Source organism: Neofelis nebulosa, chromosome 2 (assembly GCF_028018385.1).
Source record: "Neofelis nebulosa isolate mNeoNeb1 chromosome 2, mNeoNeb1.pri, whole genome shotgun sequence".
In the NCBI taxonomy this organism is placed as follows: Eukaryota; Metazoa; Chordata; class Mammalia; order Carnivora; family Felidae; genus Neofelis; species Neofelis nebulosa.
In genome coordinates, this window is record NC_080783.1 from 177,705,857 (window position 1) to 177,726,146 (window position 20,290).

At 44.5% G+C, this 20,290-nt stretch overlaps 1 protein-coding gene across 2 annotated transcripts in view; it reads left to right on the forward strand.

Moving 5' to 3' along the window:
* USP24 (ubiquitin specific peptidase 24) overlaps positions 1 to 20,290 on the forward strand; it is a 140,639-nt gene that overhangs the window by 67,012 nt on the left and 53,337 nt on the right. For both annotated transcript variants that reach the window (XM_058717284.1, XM_058717285.1), the window contains 12 exons: positions 3,443 to 3,509; positions 3,634 to 3,744; positions 4,468 to 4,566; positions 4,655 to 4,828; positions 9,333 to 9,418; positions 9,568 to 9,661; positions 10,693 to 10,848; positions 13,922 to 14,019; positions 16,754 to 16,849; positions 16,965 to 17,193; positions 17,831 to 17,990; positions 18,870 to 19,025. In XM_058717284.1, the coding sequence (XP_058573267.1) occupies positions 3,443 to 3,509; positions 3,634 to 3,744; positions 4,468 to 4,566; positions 4,655 to 4,828; positions 9,333 to 9,418; positions 9,568 to 9,661; positions 10,693 to 10,848; positions 13,922 to 14,019; positions 16,754 to 16,849; positions 16,965 to 17,193; positions 17,831 to 17,990; positions 18,870 to 19,025 (1,526 nt within the window). The remainder of the gene's footprint in view (positions 1 to 3,442; positions 3,510 to 3,633; positions 3,745 to 4,467; positions 4,567 to 4,654; positions 4,829 to 9,332; positions 9,419 to 9,567; positions 9,662 to 10,692; positions 10,849 to 13,921; positions 14,020 to 16,753; positions 16,850 to 16,964; positions 17,194 to 17,830; positions 17,991 to 18,869; positions 19,026 to 20,290) is intronic.

The window sequence follows — 20,290 nt, forward strand, 5'->3', positions numbered from 1 at the left end:
TTCAGTATTTGCTATAGTTCTTTGATACAGTGAGGAACATAGGTGAGTATTCAGAAACATTAGACTGAAGCAAAGCTCAGATGCTACTGTGAGGTTTTCTGAGCCTTCTATTCTTAGTAAGCAGCCCCCAATCACTGATGCCCAGGAAACCTTGGCAGGTGTTCAGAACGAGGCCTGCTCTGCTGCCCTCTAAGTGATGGGTGCACGTATTGTCTCTCTCTGCTCGGAATGACTTTATGTATGTACATATGTTATTTATTTTTATTTACAGTTCTTCTTGTTTTTAAAGGCTCCCTTTAGAATACGAATCAAAGCAATAGCCTTGCTCACATTCATCATCTTTTTTTAAATGAGTACTGTGGGGGCGCCTGGGTGGCTCAGTTGGTTAAGCATCCGACTTCGGCTCAGGTCACGATCTCACAGTTTGTGAGTTCGAGCCTCATGTCGGGCTCTGTGCTGACAGCTGGGAGCTTGGAGCCTGCTTCAGATTCTGTGTCTCCTTCTCTCTCTTCCCCTCCCTAACTTGTGCTCTGTCTCTCTGTCTCTCAAAAAATAAATAAATGTAAAAAAATTTAAAAAAATAAAAATAAAAAATAAATGAGTACTGTGTAGTGATACTAATATTAGAGAGGCTCCAATAAAATTCAACCCTCTTGGACTTTTTTTTTTTAAATGCCAGAAAGCAGGGCACCTTGCTGGCTCATTCAGTAGAGCATGCAACTCTTGATCTCGGGGTTGTGAGTTCAAGCCCCACGTTATATATAGGGATTACTTAAAGATAAAATCTTACCAAAAAAACCCAGTTAAAATGGCGGAAAGTGATTATAGATTCAACTCATGACCTTTGCGTTCCCACATTGTTGGAAGTGTATCTTAAATAGACTCTCATTAAGAATGCATGTTAAGAGTAGGGGTACCTGGGTGGCTCAGTCGGTTAAGTGTTCAACTCTTGGTTTCAGCTCAGTTCATGATCTCATGGTTCGTGGGTTCGAGCCCTGCGTCAGGCTCTGTGCTGGCAGTGTGGAGCCTGCTTGGGATTCTCTCTCCTTCTCTCTCTGCTACTCCCCTGCTCACTCACTCACTCACTCTCTCAAAATAAATAAACTTTTAAAAAATGCATATTAAGGGGCGCCTGGGTGGCGCAGTCGGTTGAGCGTCCGACTTCAGCCAGGTCACGATCTCGTGGTCCATGGGTTCGAGCCCCGCGTCGGGCTCTGGGCTGATGGCTCGGAGCCTGGAGCCTGTTTCCGATTCTGTGTCTCCCTCTCTCTCTGCCCCTCCCCCGTTCATGCTCTGTCTCTCTCTGTCCCAAAAATAAATAAAAAAAAAAACGTTGAAAAAAAAATTAAAAAAAAAAAAATGCATATTAAGAGTCTTTAGTTACATGTTTGTAAGATGTGGTCCATCTTTATGACCTAGGTCCTTAATGATTCATTTATCTGACAAACCAGAATAGAAATCCAATTTTGAACTATTGGATTGGGATTTCCAAACTGCAACATCTTTAAATAAGTGCGTTATTTTTCTCTCTTTTTACTAAGTGTTTTTTATTCTGAATCATTTCATTTCATATTTGACTGACTACAGAGCACAGCCACAGGATAGTTCTTAACTGTTCTTATTATAAACTCCAAACACTGTTCATAGGAGTGTATAATTTCAGAGTTGCATTTGAACCACGACATTATAGTTTCTTATTTCACTGGTTTTGACAGAACTTCTCAGTGACCATAGTTCCACCTTTGGTGGCGGACGGGGGAGAGTTATTCTCTCATCTCTACAGTGGTCTGCAATGTTGTCTGAGATTTAATTCATTATTGAGGCACAATTAAGATAGTTCACTCAATAATTCACTTATTATAGGGGCACCTGGGTGGCTCAGTCGGTTGAGCGTCTGACTTCAGCTCAGGTCATGATCTCATGGTTCATGAGTTTGAGCCCTGCGTCGGGCTCTGTGCTGACAGCTCAGAGCCTGGACCTGCTTTAGATTCTGTGTCTCCTTCTCTCTCTGCCCCTCCCCTGCTCACGCTTTGTCTCACTCTGTTTCTCAAAAATAAGTAAATGTTAAAAAAAACACTTTTTTTTTTAAAATAATTCTCTTACTATAGCATTTAGATATTCCTAAAGCTTCCCCACCTGAATATCAAATTCTAGTTCTTGCCCGTAGCCTGAAAGAATTTAGAACTCTGTTAAATATATTTAACAGCATATTTAACAAACTCTTTCTAAAGTAGAATTTTCAGTACTGCTAATCAGCCAACCAGACCAATTGTTAGAAAGTGTTAGTACCTCTTTTCGGATTTAGAAAGATGCCTGTTTGAAATGCCTAGACTTTCTTTTCTGGGAGAGCACATGTTTAAATTAAGGACATTTGGATTTCCATCTCTTGATGTTAACACACGTAACGTTGTCTTTAGAATCAAATATGGAGCTGTGAGTACATAAGCTGCTGGACGTTAGAGTCTCGTTAATTCAAATAATAAGTAATATTCCCTAAGTCTGACCAAAAGGGATCTCGGGTCTCATTTTCAGGGGTTAAGCTAGCACTTAACCTTGCTGTATGTTGCCTGTTCCAGAGATGGTTGTCTCCTGATGAGTGTTGATTTCTCAAGCACTTTGAAAACCTATAGGATAATAATTCATAACACTTGTGTGTGTTTTTTAAATTCTTTTTAACATTAAATTATTTTTGAAAGAGAAAGAGAGAGACAGAGTGTGAGCAGGGGAGGGGCACAGAGAGAGAGAAACAGAATGTGAAGCAGGCTCCAGGCTCTGAGCTGTCAGCACAGAGCCCGAAGCGGGGCTCAAACCCACAGACCGTGAGATCATGACCTGAGCTGAAGTTGGACACTTAATCGACTGAGCCACTCAGGCGCCCCACACTTGTGTGTTTTAACTCTACAGAATGTTCATTTAAACCAGATAAAACAGTTGTTTGTCCTTCCTTCCTCCTCATTCTTAAACTATTTAGAACAGCAAGTCTTATTTGTGGTACACTTACTGGTTTTCAGCCAATTCAGAACTTTGTCAGATTCCATGTGTTTATAGAATTAGGTGGCATATTTTAGTGGTAAGATTATGAGACTCAAACCTACTGGTTGTTCATTCTTGGTGGATTGATGGACAGACAGGCCTGGAGGCCCAGGTCCTCCTTTATGGAACAACTGTGTAAAAAGACAGAAGGGAAAGGACAGAAAAGGAAACATGGAGGGGGCCTGCCTGTCCTCCCTTGCTCCATCAATGCACAACGGCTGTGAGCTGGCTGAGTCGCCTCCCGCCCTGGGTGACGGGGAAGTTTAGTCTTTGCAGATTTAAGCCTTCGGCCACTGAGGCTAACTGCGTGGTTTTGGTGAAGCAGACTGGAATCGTGCGACTTATTTCAAATACGTTCAAGTCTTCAGTTCATTTCAAATATGCTCAAAAAAAGTTTTTTAATCTATAGATCCACTAAACTTGTAATAATCGAGAGACTGCTGCTTTTGGCAGAACGCTATGTGATCACTATAGAGGTAAGCCTCTCTTCTTTTTAAAGCAACTTTATCATCCTGTCATTAGACTCGTGTTAGGTGTGTACGTTGGAGACTTAACAGTGACGCTGTGCGTCTGACTTGTTTGACTTCTATCTTTTTCAAGGATTTTTACTCTGTTCCACGAACTATTCTACCTCATGGTGCCTCATTTCATGGACATCTTTTAACTCTCAATGTCACGTATGAGTCTACCAAAGATACCTTCACTGTAGAGGTAGGTTTACGTTAAGCCCTGTAGCCATTTTCATACTGTCTCGATTCCTTCCCACGAGCACTGCGGAGCGGGATAGCTCCATGGGGAACTATTCTGCAAGCTGTTTAGCAAACAAATATAGACTAAAGGCCTGCAGCGAAAGGGAACTGATGGGTGTACAGAGGCACATGAATAAGTATATAATATAGCATCAGGTGGTGATGAGTGTTCTAAAGAATAAGAATAAAGCAGAATAATTTGGTAGAGAGCCAATGCGTATGTGTGAAATGTCATCAAATGGGCAGGGAAGTTCTCTCCGAGGTGGTGACATCTGAACAAAGGTGGAACAAAGTGACAACAAATAGTTTCTGCGGAAGAGCATTCCAAGCAAAGGGAGCAGCAGGTACTGAGGCCCTGGCGAGGGACTTGCGTGGCTCACTGAGTGACAAGCAAGGTGGCTGGTGTGAGGGGAGTGTAGAGAGAACGGGAAAGAGTGGAGACGGCAGCAGCAGAAGGACTCGAGATTTGATTCACAGGAGATGGCGAGGCATGGGGGGTGGGAAGACGGGACATTGAATTACTGCGGAAGGGAAGCCTTACAGGGCGGGGAGTTTTGTCCGTGGGTCCTCTGCTCTGTTCCCAGCTTCTGGAACAGCGCCTGGTACGTAGTCCGTGCTCACTAGCAGTTGTTTAAACGGACAAGTAAACAAAAGACTCCCAACAGCGTTTAATTTTGTCGTACAGGCTCACAGTAATGAAACCATAGGGAGTGTGCGATGGAAGATAGCCAAGCAGTTGTGCTCACCTGTGGACAACATACAGATATTTACGAACGATAGTCTGGTAGGTTTAAACCCACACTCTGTGGCCCTTCAGCCCGCCGTCAATGCCTTCCTCTTCCTGCCAGTAATTAAGAAACCACTTTTCGCAGCTGACCGTGAATAAAGATCAAAAGCTCCTCCACCAGCTGGGCTTTTCTGATGAACAGATCCTCACAGTGAAGACTTCGGGCAGCGGGACCCCATCCGGCAGCTCCGCGGACTCCTCGACCAGCTCCAGCAGCAGCGGCAGTGGGGCCTTTAGCTCATCGTACGCCATGGAGCAGGTACGGGGTGCCGGAGTCAGGTGACCAGTCAGAATTTAGGAAGCCCCCGGAGACTTGGATGACCTCTTGGGTCCTCTTCTCCCAGACACGTCCTGACCGGTCACGATGAGGTTCCTAAGGGAATGAGCGTAGACAGAGGAGAGGCCAAAGGACCGAGCCAGGGAAATTCTTCGTATAGAGATCGAGGGTGAAGAGGACCCAGCAGGGGAGACAACAGAAGAGCCAGAGAGGAAGGGGAAAGCCAAGCGAGTCCTGACAGCCGAGTGAAGACAGGGTCGCAGCAGATTGTTGACTGTGCCTCTAAAATACACCTAAAACCTAGTTACTGTCGTCTGCCTCCATGGCTTCCACACCGGTCCAGGCCCCCGCCATGCCTCGCCTGGAGTGTTCCAACAGTGCCTCCCTGCTCTCACGGCTCTGCCCCTAGACCCGTTCAGTCTCTTCTCTGTACAGTGCCTGGCAGCCCGGGGTCTTTTTAAACGCAGTCATGTTGTGCCACCCTCAGCCCAAAGACTCCCAGGACTTCATCTCAGAGTAGGAGCCGGGGTCTGCCGGGCCCCACAGGGCCAACCTCACAGACCTTCGTGGAACCTCTCTGATCTCTCCTCCCTTGGCCCCGCCTCGCTCCCAACCCCTCCAGCTGCACTGGCCGCCACGTTGGTCCTCAGACTTAGCAGCGTCCGTGCACTTGCTCGTCCCTGTGTCTGGAACGTTCCTCCCCAATATCCAGGTGGTCCCCTCTCACGTTCTTCGGCTCTCACTCAAATGTTGCCTTCTTGGTGGCAGTCCTGTTTACGTTCTTAGCTCCAGCCCTGCACTTCGTACCTCCCGTCCCGACTTAACGTTTTCTTTAACGTACCGTGTGTTTTATCTTATGTAATGTCTCTCTCTCCCCAGTGAAATATAAACTCCATGAGAGCAGACTTCTGCCCGTTTTGCTCACTGTTGTATCCCCAGCACCTAAAACAGTGCCTAGAACATAAAAGGTACACAGTCAGGATTTTTTGAGTGATTTCCTGAAATCAGCCCGTGTACTTTGTACCCTCTCTGTGTCAGGACCGAGCTTGGCACCAGAGATAAAAACCAATGAGACTGGCTGTGCTTCTTAGCTTCTATAGTCCAACAAGGAACGTCACACCAGACCTTATGTAAAGGTATTCTAATAGCATGTGAAGGTTTTTTTTTGTTTTTTTCATATTTGTATATATATACACATACTGCCTTATTTCCAATTACAAGACCTTTGTGTATTATGTTTTTTTACCTTTAGCATAATCTTGCCATTGATCTCAACTCCTCAGGGTCAGTATTAGTATAATGTGTTTGTTTTTTAAGTAACCGTACTTATAGTAAGAATTTAAGGAAGATCCCATTCAAGGGTAGCATTATGACAGTTAATTAACAACAGAAAAAAATGTACAAACATCCTTTTACTTTATTGCACTTTGCAGATTTTGGGTTTTTTTTACAAATTGAAGGTTTGTGGCAACTCTGCACCAAGCAAGTCTGCTGGTACCATTTTTTTCCAACAGCATTTGCTGACTTTGTGTCTCGGTGTCACGTTTTGGTAATTCTCACAACATTTCAGACTTTCTGCTGTTACATTTATCATGGCGATCTGCGGTCCCTGACCTGTGATGTTACTGTAATTACTTGGGGCACCACGAACTGTGCCCATAGAAGACGGTAAACTTAGTAAAGGTTGTGTGCGTTCCGACTGCTCCACAACCAGCTCTTCCCCTTCTCTCTCCCCCCCTCCTCGGGCCTCCCTATTCCCTGAGACAGCAGCAATACTGGAATCAGGCCACCATTTTAATAACCCTGCTGTGGCCCCTGGGCGTTCAGGTGAGGGGAAGAGCTGCACGCGTCTCCCTTTCGGTCAAGAGCCAGAAATGACAAAGCTTAGTGAGGAGGCGGAAAGCTAGGCCTCTTGCACCGAACACTTGGCCAACTTGTGAGTACAAGGGAAAGTTCTTGAAGGAAATTGAAAGCGCTACTCCAGTGAGCTCCCAAAGGATAAGAGAGGGAAACAGCCGCATTGCTGATACGGAGAAAGTGTGAGTGGCCGCGATGGAAGGTCAGACCAGCCGCAGCATCCTCTTAAGCCAGAGCCTGATCTGGAGCAAGGCTCTAACTCTCCTCACTTCTTGGGAAGGCTGAGAGAGGTGAAGAAGCTGCAGAAGGAAAGTCTGAAGCTAGTAGAGGTGGATTCACGAGGTTTAAGGAAGGAAGCCGTCTCCATAACATGAGATTACAAGGGGAAGCAGCAGGTGCTGCTGTGGAGGCTGCCGCAGGTTCTCCAGGAGATCTGGCTCAGAGAATTCATGAAGGTGGCTGTACTACGCAACAGATTTCGGTACAGATGAAAGACCTTCTATTGGAAGAAGACGCCATCCAGGACTTTCCTAGCTAGAGAGGAGTAGTCAGTGCCTGGCTTCAAAGCTCCAAAGCACAAGCTGACTCTTGTTAGGGGCTAATGCAGCTGGTGACTCTAAGTCGAAGCCAGTGCTCCTTCACCCCTGAAGATCTTAGGGCCATTGGGAATGATGCCTAATCTACACTTTCTGTGCTCTATAAGTGGAACGACAAAGCCTGGGTGACAGCACATTTATTTACAACATAGTTTGCTAAACCCACTCTTGAGACCTGCTACTCGGGAAAGAAGACTCTTTTCAAAATACTGCTGCTCAGTGTTCCTGGTGACCCAAGAGCTCTGATGGAGATGTACGAGATGAATGTTGTTTTCATGCTGGCTAACCCAGCATCCGTTACACAGCCCATGGATCAAGGAGTCATTCATTTCCACTTTCAAGTCTGAAAGTCCTGAGGCTATAGCTGCTATCCATAGTGATTCCTCTGATGGATCTGGGCAAAGTAAATTGAAAAACTTCTGGAAAGGATTCACCATTAAGATGCCATTAAGAATATTTGTGATTCTTGGGAAGTGGTCAAAATATCAACATTTGCAGGAGTTTGAAAGAAGTTGATTCCAACTCTCATGGATGACTTTGAGGGGTTCAAGACTTCCCTGGACAAAGTAACTGCAGATGGAGTGGAAAGAGCAAGAGAACTAGAATTAGAAGCGGAGCCTGAAGGTGGGACTGAATGGCTGCAATCGGATGATAAAACCTGAACAGAGGAAGAGTTGCTTCTTATGGATGAACAAAGTGGTTTCTTGAAATGGAATCTACTCCTGTGAAGATGTGAATATTTTTGAAAGGACAGCAAAGGATTCAGAGTATCACATAAACTTAGTTGATAAAGCAGCGGCAGGGTTGGAGAGGACTGACTCCATTTTTTTAAATGTTTATGTATTTATTTTTGAGAGAGAGGGGGAGGGAGGAGACGGAGACTCCCAGGCAAGCTCAGCACTATCAGTGCAGAGCCCGATGTGGGCCTCGAACTCATGAACCATGAGATCATGACCTGAGCCGAAACCAAGAGTTGGATGCTTAACCGACTGAGCCACCCAGATGTCCCGGATTGACTCCACTTTTGAAAGTTTTGTGGGTAAAATGCTATCAGATAGCCTTGTGTGCTACAGAGAAATTGTTCGTGAAAGGAAAAGTCCATCAGTGCAGCCAACTCAATTGTTGTCTTATTTTAAGAAATCGCCGTAGACACCTCGGCCTGCACAGCCGCCACCCTCACCATCGGCAGCCATCGACATCCAGGCAGGACCCTCCACCAGCAAAAAGATTACGACTCGTTGAAAGCTCACATGATGGTTAGCATTTTTTAGCAATAAAGTGTAATTAAGACACGATACATTGGGTTTTTTTTTTTGATATAATGCTACTATACCCTTCATAGACTACAGTAGAGTATAAATGTATATGCACTGGGAATCCAAAAACGCACTCGACTCTTGCAGTATTTGCTTCTTGCTATGGTCTGGAACTGACCCTGCAATATCTGAAGTATGCCTGTACACAACATCTTCAAGCTTAACATTTTCAAATCATCTCCTATTTATCCTGAATTTATTAAAAACGTTCCTTTGTATAATGACATTCTGTAGCGATGTCTAGTTTCTTAACTTTATAACCAAAAAATAGTACTTTAATCACATCTAAATCTCTTCTGCGTGTTGTGTGTGTTTATACATTTGTACTACTATAATTTTGCTCTTAAATCTTTCATTACCTTGTTTGCTCCTGATGAGCCATGATCAGCTTTTAATGGTGTCTACTCTCCATTCTGTTCGTTATACCTGCCCATCATTTTACCTCTCTTCCACTGCCTGCCTTTTGGTGCCTTAGCCCCTCACCTGCAGGTGGGTAGGAGAGAGCCCTGTAAGTAGACGCACTAGAAAGTAATGGTCCCGCCGGTCTGTTCCCGGGTGTTGCTCCATAGGGCAGGTAAGCACGCTGTTCCCCTCAAGCTTTGTAGTGGCCAGTCTTTCAGAATTAGTCATTTTATTGTTGGCACAATATTTCTGTTTGGTTAGAAAAAGAGAAAATTCTTTCGTCAGTTTGTATTTATATTTTGCTTTTTTCCTCAGGAGAAGTCCCTCCCTGGTGTTGTGATGGCACTTGTATGTAATGTGTTTGACATGCTTTACCAGCTCGCCAATCTGGAGGAGCCAAGGTATGATGGAAATATTTATGAAGCATGAAAAAGAGAAAGCTATTAAAGTTAGGGAGCCCAGCGTATTTTTACTTTACATCTGTCAGGAACAAATGACTTTGTTCTTGAACCTGACTTACGTGACAAAACTTGTATTTGACAAATTTCAGGATAACTCTACGCGTACGAAAGCTTCTCCTGTTGATACCCACTGACCCAGCCATTCAGGAAGCCCTGGATCAACTTGATTCTCTAGGAAGAAAGGTATAAGCATCTTGGACAGTTACCTAACTGGCATGGAAATTTGATGTCACGATTCAGTAAAAATACAACCGGAAATCACTTTAAAGGCCATGTGATACCATCTTTCCCATAACAGCTCTTCTTTAGAAAATTACTTTCACTGTAAATGGAAATCAGAACTTCATGTTGACTTTTAAGAGATCTAGAGTCAGTAACGACATCAAGTTTTGAATGTCATGTATTTCCATGTTCTTCTTGTTCTGTATTAAGAAACTGAAGCCCAGAGAGAGGAAGTGTCTTGTCCAAGATCAGATTCTAGTTCTGATTCAGCAAAGATGTTTTTCTTCTGTCATGATGCCTCTCTGAATGTGATTGTTGTGTGTGTTTGAGTTGCTGGCATAATTATATCATTTCATTTTTTCCACAGCTGATGTTTAAAGTTCATCTTAATTTCTAGAATGTTGTTCCTCAAGAATTTTATTATGTATTGAAATTGTATTTTATCTGTAATAGTGTTTAATTATGTTCTCAATAAGTTCACGTGGAACAAAGCCATTAGAAGGTATGAATTCACGTTACCAGTGGCTAAAGGTTTAGATCAGCTCGTGGTCTTGTCGTACACGGCTCAGGTATTATTTGTGGGGAGAAGAAAATTAACGTAATTCTAAAACATATCACTAGTACTGGCTGAAAACGTTTTCAAAACTACCACTTCTACAATCTTATAATTTTAATTACCGGTATTTAGTAGTGCAGATGTTAAAAACATGGAAGCAAATAAAAATGACCTTGCTAGTGTTGCCTGGAAGACATTCTCAGACGCATTCATGGTAGGGTTGGAACGCTGTTGAGCACGTACAGTTTGTGTGATGGAATTTGATGTTTTGTTAGTAATTACAAAGCGATGTGTCTTTGAGGTTGATTTATAGAAGATTTCTTTGGTGCAATTATAATAAAGAGAAAGGAATGTTAGAATACGCATCAAGATGTGTTTCTCTCTAATTTGTGCTTCTAACACATATATTCTTGGTTTTCATTCTTGAAAAACTTAGAAAACATTACTGTCCGAAACGAGTTCTCAGTCCTCAAAGTCTCCATCCCTGTCCTCAAAGCAGCAGCATCAGCCAAGCGCCAGCTCGATTTTGGAAAGTCTGTTTCGCTCTTTTGCTCCGGGAATGTCCACCTTCCGAGTGCTCTACAACTTAGAAGTAAGAAGGCTCATTTCTTTTCGTTTCATTTGGACAGATTCATTTTCGTTTGCAGATTCCTGCATTTAGATACCAGAGATAAGTAAACAGGTTTCTACTTGTATTGGATGATCTGTGAAAAAATTAGATTTCAAAAAAAAAAAAAAAAGTAAGAAACAATATAAATGGAAACATTTTGTCGTTTTGGGGCCTTAGAAGATGCTCAGGCTTTTTTTCACTTTATACCTATGTATGTTGCTATAGTTGCAAAACAGCATCTAAATAAATAGTGAGGAAGCCTTATGTAGTAAAATACGCCATCATCTTGCTCTGGAAATTTAGCAAATCGTCTAACACGAGTTGTTATCCTCAGTCTTCTCATTACTAAATGCATCCTAACTTTTTAAAGAACGATTGTAATTTGTTGTTCTAAATGAAGCAGCGAGGGGGTGGTCAGGAAGTACATTAACCTTCTTATTTCAAGGTTTTAAAAAAAGGCTTGGAAGAATTTAAACAAAAGTGCATGTTTATTACCCTCTTTTCCCCAAAGTAGCTTTAAACTAGTAGATTTAGTTCGATAAACATCTGATAACTGTATGAGGTGTGCAAGTCATTGTGGCCACTAAAGGATGACCGCTGAAAAGGCAAGATATTTGCTCCAGAATCCTGAGTGAAATGTAAGGAGGCTACATCCTCTGCGTCTTGAGAGCAAAGCGTTGGGAGAGTGAACAGGTGGAAATAGTGCCGTTCTTGGAGAGCGAAGGGTCAGGCCCTCTTGCCATTTTCGGTCTGGAGAAGATAAGGCCCTGAATGATTTTGCTTTGTCCCAAGTTTTATTTCATCTGACAGTCTGATTTGGAGTGTGTAATTCTACTCATTCATTTTTCTGCGTCACTTATTGCCTGTGTGTTCGAGCTGTATTATTTCATATTGGCCTTAATCATTCTTGTGAAAAAAATACGTGGGGTTCGAAACGAGAAAATATTTAGCAAATGTTTTTAACATAAAGTATGTCTTTATTTAATGTGGACATTTAAAAATATGTTTAATATTCCAAGGCAGAATTGCCCATTAATTTTTGGTCAATTTAAGCTTATAAATTTTTCAGTACTTGCCAGATTTATCATTTGCCTTTGAATGACTGTCTCAGAAAAGTTAAAGTGTAAACCTTAACACCCATATTTGAGAGCACCTAGAAAAACGGGATGGCATGACAATGAATCTGGCTTGTCACCAACTACCTAGGTTGCCACATCTTATAAGGACAGTGGTTGTAAAATACCTCCAGCACAGTTTCAGGGAAATCCTTTGATAGGTTGTTTTTTGCTTTAACACAAAACATTTGGAAAACCTAATACTTTCAAAAACACTTTTTTTTTTTTTTTTACTGACTCCTGAAAGACTAATTTCCTTGCATTTCAGTCTTCCGCTTACTTTTGCCTACTAGGTAGCTTCAAAGTGGATATTCCAAATACCCATTCCTTTGAAGAAATCTTCCTTCTTTACTACATTGTTGTCCATTGAGCATGAGGAGTACGTGCATGTGGCTGTCTGCTCACAGGAAGGATTAGAAAAACACTGTAAAGGATTAGAAAAGGATTGTTAACGCTCATAACCTGAGGTTGAAGAGCCTGTTACCCAAAGAGCACTTTAGGAAGATAGCATCTGTAAAAAAGAAATCCCATGCTAAAAATCTATGCACATACGACCCATGGATTCATAGAAACAGACTTTTCTAGAATTGAGAAGGATCTTGAATTGTATCTACTTTAAAAATACCTTGCGGGGGCGCCTGGGTGGCTCAGTCGATTAAAGGTCGACTTCAGCTCAGGTCATGATCTCGCAGTCTGTGAGTTTGAGCCCCACATCGGGCTCCGTGCTACAGCTCAGAGCCTGGAGCCTGCTTCGGATTCTGTGTCTCCCTGTCTCTCTGTCCCTCCCCCACTCACACCCTGTCTCTCAAAAATTATTAAATGTTAAAAAAAAAATTTTTTTAAATACCTTGAGGAAACTGAGGCAGTGGGTCTTTTTTTTTTCTTTTTTTAAATTTTCAATCATAACTAAATAAGCAGTTGTTTACTGAGTCTCATACTATTAGTATGATTATTTACTAGAAATAATATCTGCCGTACCAGAATTTTCAGTTAAGCTTTCCTTTAGGTACATGTGTCAGTGTCATAAAAGGGGCATAGATGTAGGAGGGAGTTTGAAGTCACTTAGCCTTTTGGGTCTCAGTCGTGTAAAGTAAAACACATAACAAACACCCGCAGGGTGAGATATAAGAGAGAAGGCATGCTAACAGCCTCATCCTCTTTTGTTGTAGGTGCTCAATAAATAAGAGTTTGAGAATCATTATTAGAGAGCTCGTCTAGCATTTTTTAAAAATACTTATTTATTTTGAGAGAGTACACGCACGTGCACATGCATGAGTGAGCGGGGGAGGGGCAGAGAAAGAGAATACCAAGCAGGCTCCGCACTGCCAGTGCAGAGCCCAACTCAGGGTCAGTCCCATGAACTGTGAAATCATGACCAGAGCCAAAATCTAGAGTCGGACGCTTAACTGACTGAGCCACCCAGGTGCCCCTCGTCTAACGTTTTTAATGAATGGGCTATTTTATAAAACTTTATATACTTTTTCGAAAGCATATCTAGCCTATCACACGGAATCTGAAGTGGGCTGGCTCTAGGCTCTGTGTTCAGCACAGAGCCCGAAGCAGGGCTCAAACTCATGAGCTGTGAGATCAAGACCTGAATCGAAGTCGGACGCTCAACCGACTGAGCCCCCCAGGTGCCCCTGCTCTTGTCTAAGTCTGAGAGCCTGAGACATCCACTTTTGCTGGTTTCATGAAAAGAACACACCAGCTTTCTTCAACAAAACAGATTTCTCTTGCCAAGCGAATAGAACTTGGAAAACGTGAATATTTCCATTGCGACACGTTAGCCTCCTTATACTTCTGGGGGGGGGGGGGGGGGTGGGAACAGCATGCAGCACTTAAAGAGACTCAGACTCGAGTTATCTGATTCTTTTACTTAGTGAAGGAGTAATTTCTGCTGGAAATGTTGGGATGATTAATTGTATTTATCTGTTTTCAAGGTTCTGAGCTCCAAACTCATGCCAACAGCTGATGATGACATGGCAAGAAATTGTGCGAAATCCTTCTGTGAGAACTTCCTCAAAGCAGGAGGGTTGAGGTTAGTCTCACTGTGATGTTACACAAGTTGCAGAGAACGGGTGTAGTTATCGTGGCTGGTTTCTCCTGCCAGGCCTTGCTTCTGCCTACAGGGTATTATGTGAAGCGTCACGAGAGGTATAATCAGGAGTGACGTTTCAGTCTTCAGAACGCCTGAATTCATTCTGTGCCTTTTGGTTCTTTGGAGAACCGGCAGAAGCACATCTCCTTCCCTCTGGTAGTTGAGGAAATTCTTGAAGAAGAGAGGAAGCAGATCTGTTTCTGTTCGTTCCCACCTCCGTTTCACACCAGGTGAATGTGATTCCTGGGAATGCCTGCTCTACGAGGCACTCGTGCTGGGGATGCAGAGATAACTTAGATCTCATCCCTGCCCTAGAGCGGTTCATGGTTTTAGCAAAGAATAACAGTTATTGTAGGTCCCAAAACAGGCTAATAGAAAGTCCTTGGGGGCGGGGGCAGAGGTTATGGAAGATAGTGCTTAAGTGGTTAAATTTTCATGGGATAATAAGATTAGGAAGCGCTTCACAGAACGTGGCGTTTGAGCTGGGAATTGAGAAGTGAGCAGTCATCCCCTAGGGGGCTCGTGATGAGAGGGCCCGCTAAGCCAGAGAGGACGGGGTGAGCACAGGCACTAAGGTGCGTGGCCTGTCCTGGGAACCACGGTAGCCTGGGGAGGTCCCGAGCACAGGCAGAAGGAGAGATGTATGTAAAGTAGGGCCACCCTGAGGAACTTCAACCTTAGCTTCTAGACCGGGGAACACAGGAGGTTTCAGAGCCAGGCGTTGCCTGGAACGCTCGCTTTGGCTGCAGTGGGGACGATGAGTAAATAGAAGCGGGAGAGGTAGAGGCAGGGAGAGCCATGCGGAGCTGTGTCAGTGGCCCAGAGCAGAGTAACAGGTTGTAAATGTAGGGCGCCGGTAACTGACATTTATAGGGTAACGTGGGCGAGTCTTATGACTAGAAGTACCGGAGGAGATTGCAAAATGGCCCTGTGATTCCTAGCCTGGGACAGTGAGCAAATGGTGAACATTTGGTCAGTGTGGGAAGTAAGCGTGGAAGGAGATGGAGGGTGCGGGACATCAAGAGGGACGGACGTGGTTGGTCAGGTGAAGTGCATGGTTTGGCCGCGATGCCCTCGAGGGGAGCGGAGAGCGGCATTGGAGACATGGAGGGGCCAGTGGTGTGTGAGTGGCGTTAGGGCACGAGTGTTTCAGCGGTGAGCGTGAGGGCAGGAGGTGGAGTCAGACTGCAGGCTTTACGGTGAGCAGAGAAGGGGGTGACAGTGACAGTGACCGGAAGAGAAGAATAGCTGAGGGGAAAGTTTGCTTTTCTGCCTTTGTTTTTACCTCGGGGAAGCCTAGGTTGCCTTTGCAGGCTGTCTTAAAAAGAACGACCAAAGGAAAAGGGATGATCCCTGGGGCCAAGTTCTCCTGCTCTGGAAAGAAGCAGGCCTGCCGTTTCCTCAGGTGAGGAAGCCATGAAGGCCGGAGGACCGTTGAAGGAATTCCTGTGGGAGGCCTGGTGGGGAAGAGGCTGAGCCGAGACCTTAAAGGGAATGGGCCTGAAAGAACCCCCAAGCGTATGGAAGGCCTACCGCTTGGGGCTTTATTTGTTTTCAGAATCGCAGAGGTGTTCTCAGTGAACACTCATTTCTGATTACTCACTTCCGCTTACAGAGCTCTGGCGTAAAGGCGTTTTACTGCTGGCTTAGTTTTGTATGTCAGTTAACCTCCATGTCAGGCATTGTTCTGAACACTGAGAACAGAGCAGTGAACAGATTAGACAAACTCCACATCCTTGTGAAGCTTACCGTCTAGAGGGGGGAGATGAGCAGTAAAGAAACAAAGGTAAAAGGTTATGTCGGGAGGCGAGAAGAGCTGTAGACAAAAATGAGACAAGCAAGAGGGGACGGACAGGGTTGTGATTTTCAGTAGGGTGATCAGGGAAGGTGTCACTGATGGGGTTATGTTTTACAAACATCTGAAAGAGGTGAGGAAACGAGACCTGGAGATCCCTGGGGGAGAGCCGTCCAGAAGGGCAGTCAGTGTGTGCCCCTGCGTGAAACAGACCTGGTACCTTTGGAGACCAGCAGTCCCGCGTGGTTGGGGTAGTGGGAAGGAGGCAAAACAGGGACACATGAGGCTATAGACATACCAGAGGTCAGCTTATGTAGAATCTTACAGGTTCGCGTGAAGACTTTCTTCTCTGCAGGGAATCAGAGGCCGTGGAGGATTTTGTGCAAAGCAGTGCGATGATCTCACTTATATTTTAAAAGGATCACTCTGATCTTTTGAGAGTAGATTTTGGGGGTGGAGAGTCAAGAGTAGAAGCAGGAAGAACAGTTAGGAAGCTTTTATAGGAATAGAGATTGTAGCGGATGTGATAGCTTTATTGAGTTCACCAATTCCAGGTATGTTTTTTAGCTGTTAGTTCCAGTGATAAGATAACGGTTAATCAGTGAACTCACAGCAGTTAGCGAGAAGGAGGACTATCCAAATGCTCTATCTTTTGGCTAAGCAAGAAATCTAATGCTAAAGGGACTGGGAGGGTTATAGGTATCATGGGAAATCATTGCTAAAAATATATCTGGTCCATGTGTATGTAAGGACCTTGTAGAAATTGTAAGTAATTGATAACATTTACATGAGCAATTAAATTACTTAGAGAAAATTTCCTATGAAAGAAATACAAGTCTTTATTTCATTTTCTGCCCTTTTCTTTTGTTTTCTTTTAAGTTTGGTTGTAAATGTCATGCAGAGGGATTCCATCCCCTCAGAAGTAGACTATGAAACAAGGCAGGGAGTTTACTCCATCTGCCTACAGCTTGCAAGGTAGGTAAATACATCCTACTAGTCTCCCAAGGCAGTATTTTTCTTCCCAAGCCCTATCATTTTGAGTAGTTATGAAATGACCTCAAATAAATGTAGCTTTTTGTTTCCTTTGAAGATTCTTACTTGTTGGGCAAACAATGCCCACATTGTTAGATGAAGACCTCACCAAAGATGGCATAGAAGCACTTTCTTCTCGCCCATTCCGAAACGTCAGCCGGCAGACAAGCAGGCAGATGTCCTTGTGTGGTACCCCAGAGAAGTCCTCCTACCGACAGTTGTCCGTGTCCGACAGGTCTTCTATCAGGGTCGAGGAGATCATCCCTGCTGCGCGAGTTGCAATACAGGTAAGTGATCTGTTGGCGTCTTTCCTCTTTGAAGGAAGTTATTGACGTGAATATGGACGTGAATATGGCCTTCAAGGAACTTCCAGTGAGCAAGAAAGAGACCACTAGTGCAGAAATGACTGTCATTCAAGGCGGGAACCATCAAGGGTTGCGGGAGTGCTACAAGGGCAGAACATTTGCGGGCCTTCAGAATAAGAACAGTAATCGCCTTCACCCATGGCTGTCGTGGATGATTTTACATAGCAGGTGGCATTGGTGTTAGGCCTCAAAGACAGAAGAGATTACAGATGGCGAAGCATGGAGAATTGTTCCAGCAGGAGGGCAGGTGTGAGCAAAGGTAGAGAGACAGAACAGAGCTTGTAGGGAAGGCCACGGGGTCGTTCACACAGTAGTGTGGGAGAGGAGAGTGGCAGGTGTCTGAAAGCCTGAGCGTGGAGATCAGTCTCTGTGTTACAGGTAGCAGAGAGATACTGAAAGTCTTTTAACAGTATGGAAGCATGAAAAAGGCTGTCCTTCTGGATGATCTTGGCGGAAAAGAGTCTCACAAAACTGAGACCAGTGAGAAGGTTCTGGAAGTCAGTAGAATAATCATGTTCCAGTACTACCTTTTCTCATGACTCTTTCCATACTTCTTTAGACAATGGAAGTAAGTGACTTCACGTCTACTGTGGCTTGTTTCATGAGGTTGTCATGGGCTGCGGCTGCAGGACGACTGGACCTCGTTGGGAGTAGCCAGCCAATTAAAGAAAGCAATTCTCTGTTTCCTGCTGGAATTCGAAACAGACTCAGCAGCTCAGGTACTGATTTAAAAGGACAGAGTAATGAGCTCGTTGGGCAAGAAAGAAGCTGTAAGAGTAACCTATGCATAGGCTTGTTCAGAGTCACGAGAAGAAAGCCTTTTCTCTTGCTTTTGAACATGAGTAAAAAACCCATGAAGCTGTGCACTTAAGACTTGTGCACATTACTGAACTTGTGCCATACTTCATCGAAGAAAACAAGCATTGGTACGTAGAGAGTAAGTGGGGAAACCAAATCAAGCAGAGTTCTTAGCTCACTGAGGGTTGTAAAAGTGCCAAGAGGCGAATAATGGTGGCTGTAATAAAAACGCATCTAGAATTCCTACCTGGGAAAGTCATTTTCTTGATTTGGCTGGTTATTTTCTGCTACGCTTTTATAAATAGCTTTATTTCTCAGCTTCATTTGGTTTCCCTCTTCAGTTTGTGTGTGTGTGTGTGTGTGTGTGTGTGTGTGTGTGTGTACCTCAGTATAAAAGTTTCAAAAACGTATGGCATTCTTACAGTGAAGCGCAGAAATGTTAAATGTACATGCTTTTTGGGATTTTTCTGTACGAATAACCCATCTAGATCAGGATGAGGAACATTTCTAACATCCCCACAAGACTCTCTCATGCCTTCCAAACTGCACTGTTCTCCCTTCTGTCACCTCAAATGAGTTTCGCCTCATAAGTGCATATTTTGAGTGCCTCCAAATGTGTTTTAAAGCAGTCAGGGTCAGATAAAGTGATAAAGTGTCTCTTGTTTCCTAGACCAAAATGTCAGATTGCCTCTTCGCACCCTTTAATTTCACTTGAGGCTCCCGGGGCGCATTAAAAGGATGTTAGGGTACCGTGAGGGTCCTGTGGGGTCCGCAGTAACCTCCTGCTTGCCTCTTCCCAGGAAGCAATTGCAGCTCTGGGAGCGAAGGGGACCCAGCAGCCCTGCACGCAGGCATCTGCGTGCGCCAACAGTCTGTGTCCACCAAAGACTCCCTGATCGCCGGGGAGGCTCTCTCTCTTCTTGTCACGTGCCTGCAGCTTCGGAGCCAGCAACTGGGTATGCAGGAGGCTTGTTTTCCCTTCATCTCTTTTAGGGAAAGGCCAGGTTTCTGTTGGCCTTCATAGATAAGGTCATACTAATAGAAATGGAAAAGGGGGGAAAGTTGGCAGGTGGAATAAGTAAGAATAGTGCTTAGAGTAGTTAGATTCTGAATAAGTATTTATTGAGTACCTTCTGTAAGCAGGGTTCCACAGTAGGTGTTGGAAGGGCACTATGCCTGCCCTCCAGGAGCTTACTGTCTAGTTGAGGAATTAAGACAACCCACATTTATAGCCCATGAACCATCGAACTACAATTACATATCAGTCTCTAAACTGATGATGACTCTAGTAGTCAAAGTCACGAAACTTCAGATTTGCCCTTTTATCTTCATTTGTGGGCTTTGGCAGACTGGGGCTGTATTGATCCTACTTTAACGTTAGAACACCGCAGGGTGTTCTCATCACACTCTCTTCTCTGTCTGTGCCCCTTCTCCCCACGATCTCATCCACCGTCACAGCCCCAAACTCCTTCCAGATGCAGATAATGTCTGAATTTGGAGCTCTGGCCTGGACCGCCGCCCCGACCCCTCCACTGGGCTCTTAGGTAGACTTCCCAGGCTTGACGGTTCCACAGCTGAAATGCTCAGCTGGCCCATGTCACACACATTTACCAGCTTAGTTAATAGTGGCTTCATTCTTTCACTTGCTCTGGCCAGAAACCTTGCAGTCATCCTTGATTTCCTTTTTCACACCCATTTCTAATGTGTCAGCACATTCTCCTTCCAACTGTGTCTAGATTCCACCCTCTGGTACCACTGTCACTGTCACAACCCTCTGATCCAGCATCACCCCTTGCTTGGATTATAGCAGTAGCACCTTCACTAATCTCCCTGCTTCTACCCTTGCAGTTTACTCTCCACACAGTAACCAGAGTGGACCTCCTACCATGTAAGTCAGATTGTATCATCCCTCTGTTGAAAACCTGGCAGCGGCTTCTCAGGTCGCACTGAGTAAAAGCCAAATCTTAGTTACTAAGGCATTCGAGGCCAGACAGAGTCCACCCCTTTGATGCCTCTGTGCCTTCACCGTCTACTGCTCTCCCCTCACTCCCTGTGCTTTGGCCACCCGGCGTCCTGGCTGTTCCCCAGCACTCCAGGCACGTTCCTGCCTCAGGACCCTCGCACCGGCTGTTCCCTCTTCCTGGTGTGTTCTTCCCCCATCTTTCCCACGTGGCTCTCTCTTCCTCATTTCCTGCAAGTGTGCTTAACCTCACCTACTTAG